Here is a 22,027-nt window from a genome sequence, read left to right as displayed (position 1 = left end):
TTGAGGAACAACAAAAATGCTTAGGTGGGGGTTTATTTTTAATAAGAAAATTTAAGCAATTCATTGTCTTAGATATGAGCAAAATTGAAAGATAAGAAATATTCAATCAATAGTTAAACGAGAAGGGTTTTGCTTTCATTGTCTTGTTAATATTAGATTTAATCTTCGAAGATTGTAAGAAAAGATTCTAAGAAAGCCTTGTAGCAATATTCTTTAGTGCACCTGCTTTAATTATTTCAAACTTTTTGTAAAGATGAATCTATCTTTTAATTAATTTCTTGGAGAAATCCAAATTCTATATTTCCCATCTCTTTTTTTGGCACATCACAATCTTCTTTTGTGAAAAAGAATCTCCCCAAACTTCTAGATTTTGATCATGGATATATTGAGTTTCAACTTCATTGTTAATTTTCTCCAAAACATTCCTTAGTTGAAGCATTTTGCTCCACCCAATTGAAGTGCTCTAATTCTACTATGAATAGACTGTCTCAAGATTCTTTCCTTAAAAGCTAATCCATGTATACAGACAAGCAAAAATCGAATAAAATTGGGCCAAAAAAAAAAAAAAAGTATTCTCAGACATTATAAATATTCTTACAAGCAAAAGCCGACACGAGAACTATTCTCTTCACCACGCACATGTCTAAAGTATCTCTCAATTATTCTGTATATAATTGTTAGCCCTTAATTATACCACAAATTTGAAAATAAGATACAAGTAAATATATTTTTGCGTAAAAAATGTGTACATTTTCTTATTAATCACCTGGAATAATTCTCAATTTTTCGTTGATGCGAAGCGAAGGCTACGTGTCTACCCTCTGAAAATTTCTTTTATTATGATTTTGACCCTCTACTTTATTTTTACTTTTACTTTCTAATTTGAATGATTCTGTCTATGAACCCCACCTTTTGATCTTGTTCGGCATAGAAGAAGGAACCTTACTGAATGTTAAAAGTATGTTCTTTTGCCTTACAATTTTAATAAATTTGCTTTATTCATTTATCCATAAAAGAGAATATTTTTTTTTTTTATAGTGAAAATCAATCAATAAATTTTTGTCTAAAAAAAAATTATCAGTTAATTGTGTAGACTAAAATGGTGAATCCAAAACTTGAGCATGTTAAACGGCAGCGTTTTAGTTGTGTCTAATGAGCTCAGGTATCATGAGCTTGGCATGTGGGTTACTTAAGTCTGAAACGGCAGGGACTTATGACGTTTTGAACAAAGGCTTAAGTGGAACATGTGGAGTGCACGTGAAGAGGAGAATCAAGTTAGTTACAAAGCTGTTAGTACAGGTGGCAAGAATCTGTGCATTCTGGAATTGATATCAGCTGTTATATAAGCTGGTTAATGGGGCAGCTTCAACAATGATCTGAGAGCATGATAGAGAGAGTTAAGATAGAGAGAAAGCTTAGTCTTGATCCTAGTAGTTAGCTCTTGTATTACACTGTAAAGATTGCTTGAATCATCAATAAAGCTTGTTCTGTTGGCTTCTCCCGTGGATGTAGATTGTGCTCCTCTGCACATTTGAACCACGTAAAACTCTTTCTTGTTTCTGAGACAGATTAGCTTTTAATTCTGGTTCTTGGTGTCTTCTGATTACAACTATTTTTTTTAAAGGTTCTGTTAATACTTAAAACTTCATTGTTTAGGATCTTAGCATCTTGTTGGTCTGATTTGTGATCTTGCGCAGTGTATTGGGTTGTTCATTGTTTTCTAAAGCACCCAATTCACTACACTACCACAGCAGAATATAATGAAGCAAATAGCAGAACATATAATCTGGAATTCTTAACAGCATTGTGGAGCAAAAAACAAATATAATTAATTATTTGGAAGTATCAAATATTTTCAATGATAACTCGAGGGTCATGCTATCTTGCATAATCTGTAAGATACAGTCTTTTCTCTTTTGTTCACATTCAATTACACATTTTGCAAAGGCTGTAACTTACAAATTATGTGTATGTTTGGTTTGGCTATTAAAAGATCAAAAACACTTATCAAAGTTTTTAATGATCTTTTGGACTCTGCCTAAAATTAACTTTGTCTCTTATTCCTAGCTAGAGTAAAGTAAAATAGCTTTTAAGTAGTGATATATATATATATAGCCTCTACTTCTATATTAACTCTATTAATTTCTAAAATTACACTTAATAAAAATATCATTTTCTCTCTCATCTGCACACACCTCTCTCTCTCTCTCTCTCTCTCTTTAACATCACCATAACCACTACCACAAGTCCATCCTCACCATAACACCATTCTTTTAAGAACAGAAAGAGAGCCTTGAAAATACCCACAAAAAATCCCAAATTCGTCTTCAAAATTTGGAGTTTGCATTCAATTTACTTGGTAGAAACGATAATTTGTTTGGACTACTCAAATTCATGGCTTACATAGCCCAACCTGAATTTACAAGATCTATGGCTTCCAAAAGCTTACAACATGCCATCCATGTGCTGAAACTATAAACAACATGTAAATATAAGTTTGTCAATGAATTTATAAACAGTGTCGTACTATTTTTACTGTAAAGTACGAAATAGTAAACATGTCATCTATGGTCTGAATATATAAGCTACGTGTAATAAACAATTGTAATGAATTGTTTAAGGCTAAAGATTTATTTTATTTTATTTTATTTTTTGTCCCTCTATTCCAACTTAATACAAATTAGTAAATCACTCATTAGTTAATTGGCAAGCAAAAAGTCAAAATTACCAAAGTAATGATAATAATATGAAGAAGATAATGAATTCATTTTATACTCTAAATTGACAAAAAAAAAACGAAAAAAGAATAATATTAACTATTTTTTGTTACTTGCAAGGCATGCAGCAGATATGAGGTGAAATACGATCAATAGAAAGACTTAAATCATATGAATCTACATGAAATAATGCAAGTAGAGATAAGGGCTGCCAAATTAAAATCAAAATTGATCAGGCCACAAGAAAGCTCCCATAGCGAAAGCCCTTTTCTCATCAAGGGTTCCCTGGAAACTGAGGCCGTATTGTTTCAAAAGCAAGTCCAGCTTCCATTCTTCCATCTTCTCATAATCTGACTTCTTGTACCTCGGATAATGAAGTGGCATTTCAAATCCATTTGGATACTCCTCTTGCTTCATCATTTTCACCCGGGATTTATTAGCTGCTTTCAGCTCGGTGTCCTTGTTGAGAACTTTGAGATTTTCGGTGTGGCCAAGAACATGAGTGAATGAAAGAACCCATTTGAAAGCCATCATCCGGAGCCAACAAGACTCAAGAACTCAAAGCAAAGAAAAATCTGCCCTTGTGTGTGTGTGTGTGTGCATATATATAGGAAGATAGTTCGTTAGCTAGGTGATGAATTTATATCTAGAAAGCTACATGATTTCTAAATGAAGTTGTTGTCAAAATATCTTTGGTTTCCAGAAAATTCATGGGGCAGCTACCATATTCTAGTAGTTGTCAGTCGCTTTGATCTTTTGAAGTCACCAGCTAATTAAAGCTAGCTTAGATTGAAAGCGCTTAAATAAATGAATGTGTATTTTTCAAACATTTTTCTAGTGATTTCCCACTGCGGTTGTTAAATTTAAGTTGGTGGTGCTCATTCTAAGGAAATGAATCATTTAATGTTGTTTAAAGCGACGCAAACAAGGACCAAAATAAATGTCTGCAAAAATGTCTTCATATGTTCATTAATTTCGTATGAAAAAGATTGGAGAAACAGGATGAAGATATTACTGTATTCAAAACAATTTCTCATCACAATTCACGTGAGTGACGTGTGATGTACCATTGAACTATCTATGGGTCAGTTTAGGATTGCGATTGCTGATTAAATAAGCTGCTTTCACTGTGTGGATGCAATAAGCAGCTGATTAAAAAAAAATTTGATGTTTGGTAAACTATGTTGTTGCAGTTGCTGTGAGTTTGAAAAAGTATTGCATATGCGTTTGGTAAAATTTATTACAAATGTATTATTCTATTATATAATGACTAAAATAAACATAAGTTTAAATTACTTTTTATTTTTTTGGAGTATATTTAATGATGTTTAGATATGTTTTTTTTTCTTTTTAAAACATGTACAATTATACAAAGTGAAAAAAGAAATCAAATAAAATAAAAAAGTAATATATATTACATTCATATTAAACTTGATGCAATAAACATAATAAGTATAAAAAAAATATTAACAGGTTGAATATTTAAAACCATGGTTATGAAATTAATTTTAAAATTTATAATTAATTTTCACGTGAATTTGTTCAAAGTTAAAAAAAATTGACATAATTATAAGCAAACGTTTTTTAATCTTATAATAGAAAACAATAACGTGATTTATATAATCAATCCGATTCTTAATGAGATTCAATTGCAAGATTGCTTCTTGTATCACTTTAATAGACTTTTTGTGGCCACTTGAGCTTTAGCCCAGTGGTGAACCACTACTCTCAAAATTAAGGATTATTTCACCTGAAAAAGTGGTTCGACTCTCCATAGGCTCAATCTCCCTCAATTAAACAAAAAATTGTATGGAGTTAATTTGTAAGTTTTTATTCCTTGCGAAATGTGAGTGGAGCAGAAACATCTCTCGTCTGTGAATGTTATATGTCTAAGCATGTACTTCATAAAATTAATATAATAATGTAAATCTCAAGTTATATATATGATGGTAAATATCAGTGTAATGTATGCTCTAATAACAGTTATAAATATACGTGTAATACAGTAATTTGATGTGTAATAAGTATTAAAAAAAAGACTTTCTGTGGTCGAATCAACTTACATCATTATCTTTTCAACATGTGCTATTCTCTCCTCTTCCTTCAAAGATTTAGTTTGCCCAAATAAAACTGTTCTAATTTTACCCAAGCATGCTAAAATTTGGGCAATTTCACCTGGAAAAGCTAGGATTGCTGATATGAAAGATCAATTTTTATTTTTATTTTTTTAAAGCTAGTGGAAAAATCATTTCAACGTTTTTATTTCAAAATGCAAGAAGATCAAGGGTAAAAATACATACTGAAAGCTGGTACAAGCAAAGCAAATTGTTTTCAATCCAAGTCTAAGCCCATTTTACCATTTAGGAGCCGTTTGGGGCAGCACGGATCTTATTCTCTAGAACTAGTAGTGGACCTTTGCAAAAAGCGTTGAATGTGATTAGGTTAACTAGAAGCGAAATATCAATTAATATAAGTAAAAATCAACACAACCGGGGTGGTGGCGCAGTTGGCTAGCGCGTAGGTCTCATAGCTTCTGAGTGATCCTGAGGTCGAGAGTTCGAGCCTCTCTCACCCCATTCCATTCTTTTTTAAAAATTTATTTTATTTTTATGTAAGAAGGTCTCGTTAAACCGACTCCCAAACACCTCCAATCTTTCTCGATCGATCGTAATTAGTACTTAACAGCCAACTCAAAACCCTACGACGGCCCCCCCAACACCTCTAAAACCCCATAAAATAAAAACCCCATAAAATAAAGAAACCCCCAAAAAAAAAAGCCAAATATTTTTTCCTTCCCGAATGTAAAAGAAAATGTCTTCAAATGTTGTCCGGCCTCGAATATTTCAAATTTTATCGAAAATAAGTAATCGTAATTGCAGTAAATACAGAAGAGGTTTTAGCTCCGACACCGTTTCTGGTGCTCCGAAGAAGGAGCCGATCATTGCTTCTCAATCGATCGTCGGCGACATCTCGGCGCCGCCGGAGGTTGAGGCAGCGGGGGAGGCGGCCGCGCCAAATGAAGTGCGGAAGTCGTCGTGGAGGTTTCTCACGTATGGAATTGTTGCCACCCTGACCGGCGTTACTGCTGGCGCTGGTTATCTTACTTATGGTGAAGTTCTTTTTTTTCCTTTTTATTTTATTTTTGGAATCTGGGCTTACAATGTTTTTCTTGATATGCGGGCTGTTATATTATTTTGCGTTTTTAATGTTCTTGGTGACAAGATTTTGCCTTGATTTGGTTTTCTTCGAAAGGACTTCATTTTGGGATGTTTTATTTGTTGGTGTTCTTTATGGTTGCAATTTTGGTGATTCGAAAATCAATTTTTGTTTTACTTTCATGTATGTTCATTGACGCCAGGAAACTACATTGAGTATTTGAATTTTCATTTAGCGGACTTATATCACAAATTTGCATCGATTAAAGCAAAAATGTTAATCTTGATAACTGAATAGATTCAATTTTTATTACTATTTCTGAGTTGTGGACTATTACTGATAATTTAGCATTTCTGAAAGTGCTATTGCTATTTTTTCGATGCTAAATGGCTAGCGTCTTACATGTAACTCATCTAAGGGTGACATGGTTATTGCGCTTCTTGAAGTTTTACTGTTTTTAATTTCTTATTCAATACGGGGAAAGGTAATAATTTTTATTTTCTATGTTTATCTGCAGCATACAGCACTGATGAGATAGAGGAGAAGACAAGGTCACTAAGAGAATCAGTGAATTATACTGCTGGGGATGACACATCTGCTTCTGAGGTAAGTGCGATTGGAAGCTTTGCTTGTTCACATTTTGAAAGTGAGATGTCAGGGAATAACACTCTAATGTTAATACGTTTGTGCAGAAATATCAGGGTTTGCTTTACTCAGCTGCAATGACAGGTAGGTTTCCTGGACTATATTTTCAACAAAAGCTTATAAACATGCGCTTTTTAATCTAAGCTTTGGTCTGTAGTTGTAGTGATTTTGGTATTGTTGGATGCAACTATTATTTTCAAGGAAAGTTTTGCCTTCTGTTTTTGTTGGGCTGACATGGGCTTGTTAATGGTGTCTGCTATTGCTACATACCTTATTAATTGTAATGTTTGCAAATGCTCTTATATTTTAGATATCAGAGACCATCTATCTTTCCTTATTGATGTTTACCAAAGGGCTGGTGTTTAGTGGGCGAGGATTCTCATCCCCACTGAAATTTTCAAAAAGATTCTTATAGATGTTTGTCTTTGATATTTCAGTTCCTGCCAAAGCAGTTGAAATTTACTTGGATCTAAGGAGGCTTATTGAAGAACAAGTTAGAGTGAGTGTTATGTTTTCTCTGTTATCATCTTATTTGTCTGTATTTCCCTCTGTTTTGGTTTTATGGTCATTATTTTGATTGAAAGTTCTTGATTTGTCATAGGGGTTTACTGAACCAACCTCTGATAAGCTTCTTCCAGATTTGCATCCTGCAGAGCAACATGTTTTCACACTTGTTCTAGATCTGAACGAAACATTGCTTTACTCTGATTGGAAGGTAAGTATTACATTTGAAAAAATTGCTTTGTTTTTCACTCTTTTTAAGCTTTCATGTTGGAGGCTCTAGATTCTAGAATGCATAATATTATTTGGCATGATTTTTTATGAGTTATTTCATACTCTTTTTGGATTGATAACAAATCCAACATGATATACATTTATGCATAACATATGGTAGATGCACTGGCTTGCGCCTTCCACATTGATAGTTAAATTATATATAGGTTTTCAAAATTCTTTATAGGTTAGTTCAGTAACCTGATGTCAGTTTCCCCCCCCCCCCCCCCCCCCCCCCCCCCCCCCCCCTCAACCAAAAAAAAAAACTGCAATTGAACTAAACTAGTTCTAAATCTTCTTGATTGGTTCACTCGTCAATTGAAAGTTCAAGTTGTATGCTGGCCTCTCTCTGGCCATGTTGCATAAATAGACTCTCATTTATTTATGCTTGCTGTGCATGAAGGATTTGTAAGTGCTTTGTGGTTGTCATGTTTTCTTTTTTGGTGTTTATAGCGTGATAGAGGCTGGCGTACATTCAAACGACCTGGAGTTGATGCTTTCTTGGAGCATATGGCAAAGTTCTACGAAATTGTTGTTTACTCTGACCAGCTTAATATGGTAATTTGATTTTTAACCTTTATGGTTGCTCCCTGTAAATGATTTGTTTTATGTATCTCATTAACTCTTTTCCTTGTGCAGTATGTTGATCCTGTTTGTGAGCGGTTGGATACGAACCATTGTATACGGTACAGGCTATCAAGGGGCGCTACCAAGTATCAGGATGGCAAGCATTATAGGGTATGCAATCCATTACTTCCGTCATATCATTTCACCTTCTGATATACAACTTCTGCTTTTGTGTGGGTTCTTTCAAACACCAATTTCTTTTGGTGCAATTGTTCTAAATGCCATGTTTAGACCTACTACTTCTGTGTAATGGACAATGCTGTTAACATGTTCTGGTTGGCAGGATCTTTCTAAGTTGAATAGAGACCCCGCTAAAATTTTATATGTGAGTGGCCATGCATTTGAGTCGAGTCTTCAGCCGGAAAACTGTGTTCCGATAAAGCCGTATAAGCTTGAGCCTGATGATACAGCACTGCTGGATCTTATTCCATTCCTTGAATGTAAGTATCTTGTGCTCATCAAGTAGCTCAGAATATTTCAACAATAGTTATGTTTTATCAGGTTGTTTCTATTGTCAAAACTGCTGGTACATTTGTTATTCCTGGTTTGCAGACGTTGCCCGCAATAGTCCAGCTGATATCAGAGCGGTACTAGCATCATATGAAAAAAAAGATATTGCAAAAGAGTTCCTTGAGCGCTCTAAAGACTATCAAAGGTAAAGTGTGTACCTGATTTTGTGGGTGATTGAATCGCACTAGAGGGTATGAAGATCAATTCTTCCCATATGTATTTATTTCAAATGGGAATAATGACATTTTGAAACCCTTGCTTTTCAATAAGTTGTCAAAGTTACCCCAACAGTTCTAAAATACCGGACCAAACACATGAGTATCTTTTGTTAGCAATTGTCGACATGGATCTAAAATTTTGGGGTTGGATACTGTCTAATGATGTTTTATTTTTTGGTCTCTCTCTCTCTCTCTCTCTCAATATTGGGGATAAAGTTGTCAGTTCAACCGTACTTAGACAAACGACTTTTAAGTCCAGTAAAATAAGTTTATAGGTATGAAATTTTAATTTGCTTCAACAATGATGCAGGCGAATGCAAGAGCAAAGGCAGCATAATAAAAGCTTCTGGAGACGTTGAGCACGCATGTGAAAAAGCGGAGCAGATAGTTGTGGGATTGAAATAGTTTTTTTTTGGAAGGAGAAACAGATTGTCGTGAAAGACATTGTTGTGGAATTCGTCGAGGCCTTTTGTACTTGCAAGCCAATGCCATCTTCTGCAAAACTGAACTATATGGATTAATGGAATTCATTTTTCACGAATTCATTTTTCACACATTCATTTAAAACCCTTATCAAAATCTGTAATTCTTTCGGCTCATGTCGTGTACTACCCTTTTCATCATCTTTTTCCTCGAGTAAGTCAGAATTTTGGGTTGATCACCGTTGTTTTTTTAAGTACCAAGAACTTCCTGTACATCCCCATTTTGGCAGACCTTGGTTTCTAAAATTTGATGACAGGCAATGCATGTGATTGGGTTCGGCTGTAATCCTCTATGTTTTGATGTTTCTGTTTCTGGTCCGCAGAAGGTTGGCCGCCCATCGCTTTCCGAGTCCTTGGCGACTTGGAGTATAAGTTATGAAAGTGCGCTGCTTTGGCCTGCCATAGCTTCGCTGCTACGGTGACGAGATTCCGAGTTCCAGCCGCTGGATCCCACGTTGGAATTTTTTCTAACGAATGCTGTCGCTATCATATGCGCATCCAAGTAGACCTGAGACTACGAAAGGTCGTTAATTTGATAATTTACTTTTAATCCTGACCGTCAGTCTCTGCAGAACTACAAGATATGTCTGTCGGTGCTTGTAAGGATTAGCGATGCAATTGCCATTGAAGATTCCGGTGTGAAAGGTTGAATCTTCCATGGAATCAAACAAAACAAAAACATGTGGAGGATAAAATATCTCACTTGACACGTAGTTTCGATTGGGACAACCTATTAACTATCAAGCATGAAAAATCTTGTTTCGGCAACAAGTTTTTCCATGTAATTTTGACTCGCTGAATCTTAGCCAATAATTTGCATTTTCTCTTCTTGTACTAACAACTCCCTTCTTAAAATCTTGATCTTAGTACTTCCTCTCATCTTTTGTACTGCAAGCAAACAAACAGAACAAACAACCAAACCTTATATGTATAACGCTCACAGACATGCATGTATTAATGTAATATAATTATTTGTCTGAAATCCAACGGAAACCAAATTAACCATGTCTCGTTTTCTATTAGCATTAGCCATCTTTCTCTCTCTGATTCTGCTGACCACCGCTCACAGCGGCCACGACGACGAGGGGGACGAGGATAACGATACTGAAACTGAGCCCCACAACCTCCGTTCAAAGCCGTTAATATTGGTTAAGATATGGTGTTTGATGATAATCTTTGTGGGCACGTTCGTTGGTGGGGTGTCACCTTATTTTTTGAAGTGGAACGAGGGGTTTCTTGTGCTGGGGACTCAGTTTGCTGGGGGAGTGTTTCTGGGGACTGCTTTGATGCATTTTCTAAGTGACGCTAATGAGACTTTTGGGGACTTGACTAGTAAAGAGTATCCCTTTGCCTTTATGTTGGCTTGTGCTGGGTATTTGTTTACTATGTTGGCTGATTGTGCGATTTCGTTTGTGCTTGACAAGAAGAGGGATGCTTCTAATGCTGATCTTGAGCGTCAAGGTGACTCCTTTTTTTTTCTTTTTTTTTAAGATTTTTAGTCCATCCTTGTGTATTGTGTTGTGATTGTTTGGTTGGTGGGAGAATGAAAATGGAAAAGAAGAAATTGATATGGGGTTGTCTATGTACTATGTTTCTGGCTGGAACGAGATTTGTAGCTCTGTTCATTAATTAGAAAACCCATAGATTGTTGATAAGCTGCAGAGTAAACCAGAGATAAATTTTAATGATTTAGGCCAGAAGAAGATGAATTATTGGCTAAAGAACCAAGCTTATTATATTTGCCAGGCTTAGCTGGTTTTGTGGAAAAAGGGTTATGCTAAAATTTCTTACATAGGCAAGGCAGTTATTTGTCTTGGAAGTTTTGATTTTATTTGTTGGTGACACGCACGCACGCAGAGGGTATATCTGGCTTTGTTTTAAATTCGAGACAATTGAATTGCATCCTATTGAATCTGCTTGGAAAAAGTCATGAAGAGGAACAAAACAAAGTATGTTCTCATGTTTATCCTCCAAATAGGCCAGGAAAGATTCAAGCTTATAAAATTTTGAACACTTTTTTTCTTCATCGCAGGGGGTCTGGAGGGGGGGAAAAGCAGTCACCATTCTGCTACTTCACAGTCAGTTTCTCAGGTAGGATATCTTCATTCTAAATGAGTGAATTACTGTTTCTGACATTGTGACCGACCGTTGGTTTTGTATGCATCACAGGGCCAAAATGGTACAGATGGGCATTCTTCAAAATTTTCGCTTACAGCTGCCAGCTCGCTTGGGGATAGCATCTTATTAATTGTCGCCTTGTGTTTCCATTCAGTCTTTGAGGGCATTGCAATTGGAGTGGCAGAAACACAAGCTGATGCGTGGAAAGCTTTGTGGACAATTTGTTTGCACAAGATATTTGCAGCCATTGCAATGGGAATAGCTCTTCTTCGAATGATCCCAGATCGCCCCTTCTTATCATGTGTAGCCTATGCATTCGCATTTGCAATTTCTAGTCCAGTTGGTGTGGCCATAGGTATTATAATTGATGCCACAACTCAAGGTCCTGTGGCGGACTGGATTTTTGCCATATCAATGGGTTTAGCATGCGGCGTGTTCATTTACGTATCTATAAACCATCTGCTATCTAAAGGTTACACACCCCAGAAGACAGTTTCAGTGGACACACCCAACTATAAGTTCTTAGCTGTAGTGCTGGGTGTTGGAGTAATCGCCGTTGTGATGATTTGGGACACTTGAAATGCTGAAGTGGGTGCGTGTCGGGTTCTTGTTTACTTCTGTCTGGCGCACTTTGCTTTTAGCTCTAAATTATTACCAAGACTACCACATTGTTGATGCTCCTTAGGATAGACTTTCAAGTAAGAACAGAAATGTACCAGTGTGAAAGCAAATTTTCAATTTTGTGTCAAAAGGTTAATGCCATGTTTGTTACTAAGGTAATGTAGCATTTAAATCATAATTACTATTAAAAAGGTGGTAATTATAAAATAAATAACATATAGTAAAATATAATTTTTAAATAATAATTCAAATAAAAATAATGAAGATATTATAAAAAATTTTATCATCTAATACAAAGATTAAATTATCTTATTGATGCAGCGGAAGTTTAATGTTCAAAATATTCCGTTGATTCTAGAGAATACCGGAACAAAAGAACAACTAAATTCACGTTGATTCAAAAGAATACCGTGAATTTAGGGGTTAAGACTCGTTGATTCCGTATAATACCAAGAATTAACTGTTCAAATACTCACAAAGAGATTTGAAAATTGAAATATTATTAAACTCAAAATTCTCTACTTGTAAAAGCTACAAAAGACACTTATTTATACTAAGTAAGACTTATCCTAATATGATTAGAAAACTTATTTTAATAAGACTTATGCCTAAATTAGAAATATTACCCAAATAAGTAATACCTAAACAATAAGACTCTAAATAGGAAACCAAATTAAACTAGAATACAAATTAATTAAAATATTCCTAAATATTATACATTTAAATAGAATTAGGATTTCTTCAATTTCTTGCTCTGCATCACTTATCTTCGAAGATACAATAATAATTGTTTATCAAACAATATAATAATATAACTTTTAATTTAAAAATTATAATTACTGAACATCACTACTAAAGAGGACCTAAAGCATAAGACTTTTATCCTTTCATCAAAACATTTTACACAAAACAAGACCCCAAAAAAAAAAAAATTTTTACTGGCTGCATCTACAATGCCCCATGGGCACTGTACCCACGCGAAGTTGCCGTTTGATGAAAAGGAGCAAGATCGTACAGCTGTTGAGTGGGCACTAGCCCCAGAGGCAAACGGGGATGCAGATCATGACGCCAGAACTGTTTGAGTTGCAGTGAATTTGTTTTAAGGAACAAGAAAATGTTTATCTATTATAACAATAAATGTATTAGCTGAAACAACTGTTTTAGCAGCAATTAATTTGTAAGGAACAATAAGATGTACATTACATAAAAGTTTATGTTGCCAAAGCCAACAATTTCGGTATACTGCTGTAGCCGTAAAAAACAAGCAATGGGATTACAAACACTGTATCCGTAAGTTTAATGGAAGAAAAATTTAAGGATACAAACTACATCTCTTTGAATTTACGGTAGCTGAAAAATCGTTAATGATTTGTTCTACGCATTTGATCATAGACGTGGGTTGAATTAATATACATATATTTGAAATTAGGTGGTTGAATAACGCTGGAACGGCCATATACCCAGCATCCATGGGTTCACTTTCTTGATCGACCAATAACCTTATTTGGCTAAATGAAAAAAGCTTCCATTTAGCTTTGGAGAGTGATCATAAATGAAGTAAATGGGGCAGCAAATATAAATGGAGGAGGGAAAAAAAAAAGAACAAAAAACAAAAGTTCACTCTTTGTTCATCTGTCAGCCGTGGAACTGCTGCTGTCGCTAATCTGGAGCAATACTACAAACTACAAAAGGTTCGATACGGCATCACGGCTCTAGTTACAGTTACCTAGAATTATGAAAATATTCCTAATTCAGAAAATTCACTGACATCAGTAGGAATCCGAGTATAAATTCTTATACTGTGTTTACTTAACTGGAATCGGAATAGGTATGAATCGGAATAGGCTGAAATGGGAAGAGAGCATAAATTGTTTACTTAAACGGTAGGAATCGAAATCGAAATGAGTTAGATTGTCATTAATGTGTTTAATTTGTCTTGGAATCGGAATCGGAATGAGTTTGATTGTAACAAATTACTAAAAAGTACTTCATGGATTATTATCATAATTATTATTAACTAATATATTAATTAATTGTAAAAAAAAATTAATTAATTATAATAATATATTAACTAATAATATTAATATTAATTACTTAATTAAAATAATATATTAATTATTGTGATTATTTATTCAAAAATTAATAATAATAATTATTGTTAATAATATATTAATTAGTAGTAATAATTATATTATTTATTTAATTAATAATATTAATTAATTAAAAATAATATATGAATTATTTATCATAATTATATTAATAATTATTATAATAGTATATTAATTAATTACAATAATAATAAATTAATTATTGTGATTATTTATTCAAAAATTATAATTATTAATAATTATTATAATAGTAGATTAATTAATTAATTAAATTAATAAGAATAATAAATTAATTATTGTGATTATTTATTCAATAATAATAATAATAATTATTAATTATTATTAGTAATATGTTAATATATTAATTAATAGTAATAATTAATTAATTAACTATAATAATAATTTATTAATTATTGTGATTATTTATTCAAGAACTATAATTTTTAATAATTATAGTTAATAATATATTTATATATTAATTAATCATAATTAATTAATTAATTATAATATTATATTAATTAATTATAAAAGAGAACAAAGTGTGCATTTTCAATTTTAGGGAGGATAAAATGATCAATCCTGGGAATGGGAGATTCATTCTCACCTCCCTATGGGAATCAATCTCTCATTTCCAATTTCCAAATAGTGGTGACTGATGAGCCCCACCATTCCAATTTCGATTCCCGCTCTATATTTGCGAAGTAAACGCCGTCAATCATTTTGATTCCGGATTCTATTCCCCAATCCAAAAAAGAAACCGATTCCCGCTCCATATTTGCAAAGTAAAGCGTTTACTTCGCAATCATTTTTGCAAAGTAAAGTGTTTACTTCGCAATCGTTTTTGCAAAGGAAAGCGTTTACTTCACAATCATTTTGATTCCGGATTCCATTCCCTAATCCAAAAAATAAACCGATTCCCACTTCATATTTATGAAGTAAACACCGTCAATCATTTCAATTCTAAATTTCATTCCTCAATCCAGAAAGTAAACACACCACGAGAGTAATTTGGTGCTGAAACTGGTTTGGATAATTGCTCGCTTTGCGTCATTGTGTACTTTTAAAATCCCAACCGTTGGCTTAAAGTCATTATAATCTAACGGCTGGTCCGGATAATGACAAAAGAAGGGGGTCCGAGCCCCTTTTTCATAAGTTACATTATCTTAGTCCAAGACAATGCTTTCATTTTCATCGCAGCACACAATCACAGTGCCATGTGGAAGTTACCGGTACAACACATGTTCACAGCTTATGACAAAAGAAAACAGAAGGGGGAAAAAATTAAAGTTGATTATTTCCGAAGTTCATCAGAAAACAGAGAAAATGGCAATGACCACCCAAAGCAAAAATTTTGATGAATGGCCTCCCCAGAACAACTTCTGCTCCAACACCTGCTTAAAATTCCCCAATTACATATACACTAGTTCAATTTGATGCAGGAGGAAGAGTGTCTACTTCAACTCATCATCAGTGCTTTAAAGGTCCAGATGAAGAGCTCTGTCGAGGCAAAATGATACGACAATTGGCCCAGCCAGATCACCAACAGCACAGCCTGTAGAAAGTAAACAAGTTAGTGCCAATAAATTTGGATTTATTTCCCACAAAAGATAGCTTGATAATTGAAATACTGATGATATGCTTACCTATCCATTGACCAATTGAAGGGCGAACAGTAGTGGCACCAATCCCTGCTCCAATCGATGCAAAAACTAGTGAAGCACCACACCTGATAGTAATACCAGTAACCTTCTTCCCAAGAACTTTAGCTTCTTTTGCTTTATTGACGCCATCACTGTCTTCTTCTTTAGAGTTCATAATGCAATTGAAGTACCGGTAAATCTCAATTCCAATTTGGACAATCCATGATGCTGCAACTCCTAGAAAGTGCCCTGGCTTAGCATACAAGGATAGTTAGAGAATAATGAGGACAAAGGTTTGAGCAATCAAATACAACAGACACAGAGGAAGTATATGTAAAGGCTTTTGACCTCTGAGTGTAGTTCTGCTAACTCTGAAGAAATAAACCGTAGTTGGCAATCCTCTTTGAGCCTTCCGCGTTGCTGACTTGGGAACATCTGCACACATTGATAAAGTCCATCAGTGTGATAAGTAATTCAAAATTAATACTCATCATTTTTTAAAAAAAATAATAAAATATTTAAATTTTATTCTCTAGTATTGATACACATTGCTATCTGCTGTCAATCACCTAATGGCAGTTGAATGACATGCATATAACATTATCGATAGAGAGTACCTTTGAGAAGTTTCCATGCCATCCGCTGCGAAACATAATGGACGGCAAGTCTTTCCAGTATCCGTCTGGTAGTTACAACAGTTGTCTGAGATGGTAGAAAAAAATTAATTAACTATCTCAGGATGAATAAGCAACATTATCAACTGCTAAAAGAACTGAAGTTTCAGCAGTCTGAAAACTTCATTTGAAGCTTATTGACACTATATGCTAATTTTTGCAAACTGTATAAACTAATGTCTTTTCTTGAATGAAGAAAAGAAAAATTATCATAGTGCTTTTGAGTTATAAGAAATGAAAATTATAATCCCCAATTCTAAAGGGATACTGTTAATAGATAATGGAGTTAACAGACTAATTGCTGGGAATTTATGAAAAAATGCAAATTGGCTAGACCACAGATATCGAAAATTGAATAAATTTACCTCACGAACAATTTGCTTCACTGATTTTTTGAAGGGAACAACAAGATCTAAACGTCGTTGTTCTGGAGAGTCCTGCGGGAAGTCATCATCATCGTCTTCTGTGCTCATATCAGGCTCCAGAAGAGGCAAATAGAACATCAGAAATGACCTCAACGAGGTCATAGCAAGTGCTCTCAACTCAAAAGCTGAAAAAAGAGGCTTTAATTCGATGTTGTACTCTTTGGTAGTGTATTTAATAGCATCATGCTGAAAAATACTTCCAGGTACTTTCCCAAAATTTGGAATGTAATCTTCAGTTATTGCTGCACCAGCATCACTGTAAGCAACCGGAATCTTGGGAGAACTGTAGCATGATTAGGAAGAGAGTCAATATATATGAACAGTACGCCAAAGGCAGATTCACTTTTAAAGATACTATTATAATCGTAAAATAAAAGGCAAAAATAGCATATTTCAAACATCTCATCAAAGCACCAAGCCACAGTCTGGTTAGTGGCTTCAAGAGCATTAGACTTTCAGCTAGCTAAACATATAACAATTAGAATCCAAAGATTGTGCTTATTTGGCCATTGAAACCTATCTCCCAACCAAATACCGTCATCAAGCAAAAATGGCTGAACTATTGACATGTAAACGAGCCAAAATGTACAAATAATATTAACAGCTAAAAAGCAGCACTTTAATAATCAATCAAAGCAAAGCGGTCAAAATAAAAAGACTCAAACATAAATACACATACTAAAAATACTCGTAACATATTCGTTGTTTAATTGCAATATATACATCAAGCGAGCAATTGAGAATAGAGTACCCGAACAAGAACCTAGAGGCAAAAGGGGCAGCGGCAGCGGCAGATGCGGCGGCGGCGGTGGCAGAGAGGAGCCCAGAAGAGTGAAGAGCAGTATGCGGCGAACAAAAGCTTGGATTTTTCCTCCATAGATCTAATATTATTGCTATTCCCGCCATCTTTATACCCTACTAACAGAAACCCGATACCCAGATTTGATTTTCTCTTCTTTGTTTCAAGAAAATAAAATAAACACAACCCAGTTGAAATTTTCTACTGACCCTTTTTATTTTCCCTTTAATTTCTCGTGAAAGAAGAAGAAAAGTTTTTTTTTGGAGAAATATTGTTTATTAATAAACAATTAAAGAGAGGAAGAAAAGAGTGACTGTTGATTTCACGTACGAGTTTAACTCTCTTACAAAGGACAGACGGCCGCCCTGGATTGGGTGTTTACTTGAACTTTCCTAAGGGCTTTGTTTGGTTTTGCAGAAGTTGTGTTCAAGGAAACTAGGAAAGGAATGTTATGTTGATGGGAATTAGTTTCTATTGACCATGTGACGGTACACATAACAATAGAATGTAATGCTTTTAAGACCACACTTATTTAAAAGGGAACTAGTCGTTTGCCACAAAAATAAAAACGCAAAATTTATGTCACTTTACCATAACATAAAATTATGATTATTTATGATATTGAAAATGACAAAATGTGTCCTAGCCCTCACACATCACTAACCAATAACATATTTCTTTTCGTTTGTTAGATTTACATACCCACCACATCAACGGGAAGCTTTTTTTTTAATGCTGTTATATAGGATTTTACTGATATTACATCAAGTATTACAATTAATATTTATAAATAGATTCTACAATTAAGACCTTCTTTGTGGCGTGTACTCCTCTGAAGTGCTGTCCAAATTCTTTATTCAAGGGATGTTCATTCCACTCACATTTCGTGAGGGATAGACTGACTTCACTCAATTATTTAATAATTGAGGGAGAATTGTAAATAATCCCTATAAATACTTTTATGAAAGTTTGAACCATTACACTCAACATTGTAAGTGTAAGAATTCTCTAACTGAACCAAAGGCCCATTCGTCGTCAACGGGAAGCTTTGATTTAATAGTTTAGGCCCAAATCTACATTTGGAATGTGACTGGTATTGGGCTTCGCACGCGTCCCGTTCAAAATCCCGCCATTTTCGAACTTGATAAATCAAAAAGTCAAAAACACAAAAAAAAAAAAAAAAACAGTATCGTCTGGCCTTCCGGGGTTCATTCTTATTTCTTAATCCAATCAAATCAAATCTAAATTAGGGTTTCGTTTTTTTTTTTTTTTACTCCTTGAAAAGCGAAAAACGAACACAGAAGAAGATGATGATAAGTTCAAAGCATGGGAAATAGAAGCTAGCGCAGGAAAGACAGGGAGGAAGGAGAGCAAAGATTATTTTTTTTAAGATTTGATTTCCAAACAAGTGCAACCCATTATCCGAAATTCAGTAAATTAGTATTGTAATTGCATTGACGATGAAACAACTGAATAATAAAAAATAAAAAAAGAAATTCGCATTGCACTTGCATCTGATTTTGCAGCTTTGGCCTACAAATGGGCGTGGTGAGTTTCTCGCCTTTGATAACACATTAGCTTTGCCATAATGCCAGTAATCGCTCGTAAGAAATGCAGGAAACTCGAAGATTTATAGTGGTGTAAATGTAAACACTTCAGATACAGTATCTCGAAAAAGAAGTCATGAATCAAACATCAAATTGGAATCCAATTTTATTGATCTAGACTCAGGTACTCCCACATATGAGCCAAAACTTAACGAGTGTTTAATGGCGCTGGATTGCTGCAGCCGTTAATTCCAATGTGTGAGGTTTGTCGGACACCCGAGGAGATGATAGCAGCAACGACCTGTACATTGGAAAGCTTTGCGGACGCTCCTGTATTTAGTTTTCACATTGCTATTGGGCTTCGCACGTGCGACATTCAAAATCCCGCCATTCTTGCACTTGATTAACCCAAAAAATGAAAGCAATCGGATAGGATTCAGTTACTATAAAAGAACCCGAACTTGCAAAATCCTCCACCAAATCGAACGCTTATAAAAATCATAAAATATTTTGATTAGGGCTTCTCTTTTTCACTGTGAAAAGCGAAAAGAAAAGAAAGAAAAATGAATACAGGAGATAGTTTCAGACTATGGGAAACAGAAGCGTTAGGAAGATCGGGAGAAGGAGAAGCAAAGAGGATGTTAGACAGAATTGCCAAACAAGTGCAGCCCATTATGCGTAATCACAAGTGGAAAGTTAAACTCCTTTCCGAAATGCAGTTAATTTTTTTTTTTTTTACTTTTCTATCTATTTTTTTTTTCAATTTAATTGGGGTTGGTGAAGTAGTTAATTAACGATCTTGTTGCAGTTCAAAAAATGCTCTGGGCTTGAATTTGGGAGCTGGGGTACATATAAAATTGCTGCTTCGGAAGCTAAATAGGGACCGGGAATTCCTTCCATTTCATGAAGTTCTTTGCACAATGCTTCACGAGCTTTGCCATAATGATATTGCTCCTCACGATGCCAAGTTCTACAAGCTTTGGGAAGAACTTAGAGAGGTTTTTTTTTTTTTTTGGTTCCTAGTTGTTTTGGCGTTGCTTCTTTATGTGCTTTGGTTCCATATTTACTTGATTAACGGTAGCTTGTTTCAAAATTTTCATCAAATGTTTAGCAACATTTATAGAGTTCAAAAAGGTTCTCAAGATATATCTTTTTATTTCGGCTGGTGTTGTCTCAAGATTTTAGTTTTAAGTTGGAAAAGTTGCCTATATTTTATGTGATGTTTACCTTGAATTTAGATACGTAAGTATAACCAATCAAGCTAAAGAATTGTTTTGGTTTGAAGAGTTGTCTGTCACAAACTTACTAATTTTGGGGTACATGTAGGAATGTGACGAGCTGCGATCCAAAGGAATAACTGGTGTAGGGAGTTTCGATCGTCCTGGGAGGGTTTTGGGTGGGGTTTCTCCTCAGCCCCCTCTGTCATCTCTTCCCCAAACTGCACTAGCTGCTGCAGAAAAGAGAGCTCATTCAAACTCTCTTCTACCGTCTGGACCTAAGCTTCTTGGGGGTGACAGGTTCGTTATGTATGATCTCAGTCCAGTACAAGCTGCTGCAGTGGCAGCAGAAAAGAGGCTACAATATGATCTCCGGTGTGCCTCTCAGACTTCAGAGATTGGAGAAAGTAGCTCTGATACCTCGAAGGACCTCGTAGACATGTGTCAAAATATAGGACACTCGAAGATTATTTGTGGTCCAATTACAAATGCATCAGATACGATATCTCGAAAAAGAAATCGTGAATCCAATATTAGTTCGGAATCCAATTCTGTTGATCTGGAAGCAGGTACTTCAACATCTGAGCCAATGCTAAATCATAATGCCAGAACTCATAAAAGCGGTAAATCATCTCCCCCTCTCCAGTTTCTCAATCTAACCGTCGTACAGGTTCTGGTTCTGTGGAGTCATCCGGTGCTTTATCTTCTGCATCCATGCGTAATTCTGGTGCAACTCATAATCCAGAAAAACCTGCAATGTGGGAGTGTAAAGCTTGCAATTTCTTGAATCATGTAAGTGTGTTGAATTATGATAATAGTATATTAAACATATTTTGTTGTTATTTCTGCATTCAGATACATAATGCATATGTTTAAAGTTAAACTTTAGCTTCGTGTGCTCTGCTCCGCTTCTGACAACTCTCTGAAAGGGATGCGGGTTTAGCTTTTAGGCTTCATATAATATCCTGTATAGAGAATCTCTCTGGTACATCAACCCCTGGATTGCTTTCTAATTTGCTGGCAATCATGACAGTAGAAACTAATGTCTTTGTCGCAATGGAATTGACTATCTATTCCATAATCCTTTGTGAAGTAAAAATTCATTGAATTTCAAACATTTCTAATTTTTTAACTGCATCCTTTACAAGTCCCTCCCTAGCTGTTCCTCTTTTTCTTTTTTCTTTTTAAATCTTGCTGCCATCATATGAGTGTTCAATGATGTTGATCTGCAGTCATTAATTCCATCCTGTGAGATCTGTACCACACCAAGGAGATGCTAGCGCCAACGACAGAGTATGGACCTGTAAGTTCTGGACATTGGAAAACTGTGTGAAGTTGGATAAATGCTCTCGTGTGAGCAAATAGCATAGCAATGGTGATATTCACTAGGCCATCCAATGTCAACTCCGGCACCCTATGTTTGGCTCTTGAGAGATGCAATCGACATGGCCAATGTACTCATTTGCTTCAAAGTTACATGACATTTCTAACTGCTTAGGAATTTCTGGCTGTGCCGGTTTCGTTCTGTCCACATCTTAAGAAACAATGATTCTGAGAATTAATATTCTGATTTTGCTGGATTGGCTTTTGTGCTGACTTTCTGTGATACATTTTGGTACCTAAACTTATCCATTTTGTTTATTATAGCTGTTTTTTTTTCTGGATTTTAAACCATTGTTGACAAACTTATGGTAAGTCGATGCTGTTGCAGTAGCAGAATAAGGTACGCATTTGGGAAAGGAAGCCCTA

At 34.9% G+C, this 22,027-nt stretch overlaps 5 protein-coding genes and 1 non-coding gene across 6 annotated transcripts; 4 read left to right on the top strand and 2 right to left on the bottom strand.

Annotated features, from left to right (window-relative positions):
• Nucleotides 1–2,806: 2,806 nt before the first annotated feature.
• LOC102612961 (uncharacterized) lies at nt 2,807–3,421 on the bottom strand. Its single transcript, XM_006474846.4, has one exon. The coding sequence runs from the start codon at nt 3,249–3,251 to the stop codon at nt 2,940–2,942; it is 312 nt and encodes a 103-aa protein (XP_006474909.1). The 5' UTR covers nt 3,252–3,421; the 3' UTR covers nt 2,807–2,939.
• Nucleotides 3,422–5,208: 1,787 nt separating this feature from the next.
• On the top strand, nt 5,209–5,293 carry TRNAM-CAU (transfer RNA methionine (anticodon CAU)). The gene is given in 2 exon segments: nt 5,209–5,246; nt 5,258–5,293. It is a non-coding gene; the product is annotated as a tRNA-Met (tRNA).
• Nucleotides 5,294–5,355: 62 nt separating this feature from the next.
• On the top strand, nt 5,356–9,188 carry LOC102613553 (mitochondrial import inner membrane translocase subunit TIM50). Its single transcript, XM_052433493.1, has 11 exons — nt 5,356–5,454; nt 5,488–5,826; nt 6,391–6,479; nt 6,566–6,602; nt 6,956–7,017; nt 7,120–7,233; nt 7,746–7,850; nt 7,932–8,030; nt 8,203–8,359; nt 8,472–8,574; nt 8,958–9,188. The coding sequence occupies exons 2-11, from the start codon at nt 5,529–5,531 to the stop codon at nt 9,004–9,006; spliced, it is 1,113 nt and encodes a 370-aa protein (XP_052289453.1). The 5' UTR covers nt 5,356–5,454; nt 5,488–5,528; the 3' UTR covers nt 9,007–9,188.
• Nucleotides 9,189–9,458: 270 nt separating this feature from the next.
• On the top strand, nt 9,459–12,022 carry LOC102613261 (zinc transporter 11). Its single transcript, XM_006474847.3, has 3 exons — nt 9,459–10,590; nt 11,162–11,220; nt 11,299–12,022. Exons 1-3 carry the CDS (start codon nt 10,134–10,136, stop codon nt 11,824–11,826), a joined length of 1,044 nt encoding a protein of 347 aa, XP_006474910.1. The 5' UTR covers nt 9,459–10,133; the 3' UTR covers nt 11,827–12,022.
• A 3,070-nt stretch (nt 12,023–15,092) lies between these two features.
• Nucleotides 15,093–17,975, bottom strand: LOC102614039 (uncharacterized). Its single transcript, XM_006474850.3, has 6 exons — nt 17,467–17,975; nt 16,656–16,998; nt 16,234–16,318; nt 15,965–16,051; nt 15,620–15,865; nt 15,093–15,528 (listed from the first exon to the last, which is right to left on the bottom strand). The coding sequence occupies exons 1-6, from the start codon at nt 17,619–17,621 to the stop codon at nt 15,452–15,454; spliced, it is 993 nt and encodes a 330-aa protein (XP_006474913.1). The 5' UTR covers nt 17,622–17,975; the 3' UTR covers nt 15,093–15,451.
• A 1,649-nt stretch (nt 17,976–19,624) lies between these two features.
• LOC102620551 (DNA-dependent metalloprotease WSS1) lies at nt 19,625–21,221 on the top strand. The gene is made up of 5 exons (XM_025097479.1): nt 19,625–19,779; nt 19,870–20,059; nt 20,388–20,847; nt 20,949–21,070; nt 21,168–21,221. Exons 1-5 carry the CDS (start codon nt 19,625–19,627, stop codon nt 21,219–21,221), a joined length of 981 nt encoding a protein of 326 aa, XP_024953247.1.
• Nucleotides 21,222–22,027: the final 806 nt, after the last annotated feature.

The sequence above is a fragment of the Citrus sinensis genome, chromosome 9 (assembly GCF_022201045.2).
Source record: "Citrus sinensis cultivar Valencia sweet orange chromosome 9, DVS_A1.0, whole genome shotgun sequence".
Lineage (NCBI taxonomy): Eukaryota > Viridiplantae > Streptophyta > Magnoliopsida > Sapindales > Rutaceae > Citrus > Citrus sinensis.
Note: the sequence above shows the minus strand (reverse complement) of the source record. Positions and strands in the feature narration are given on the sequence as shown.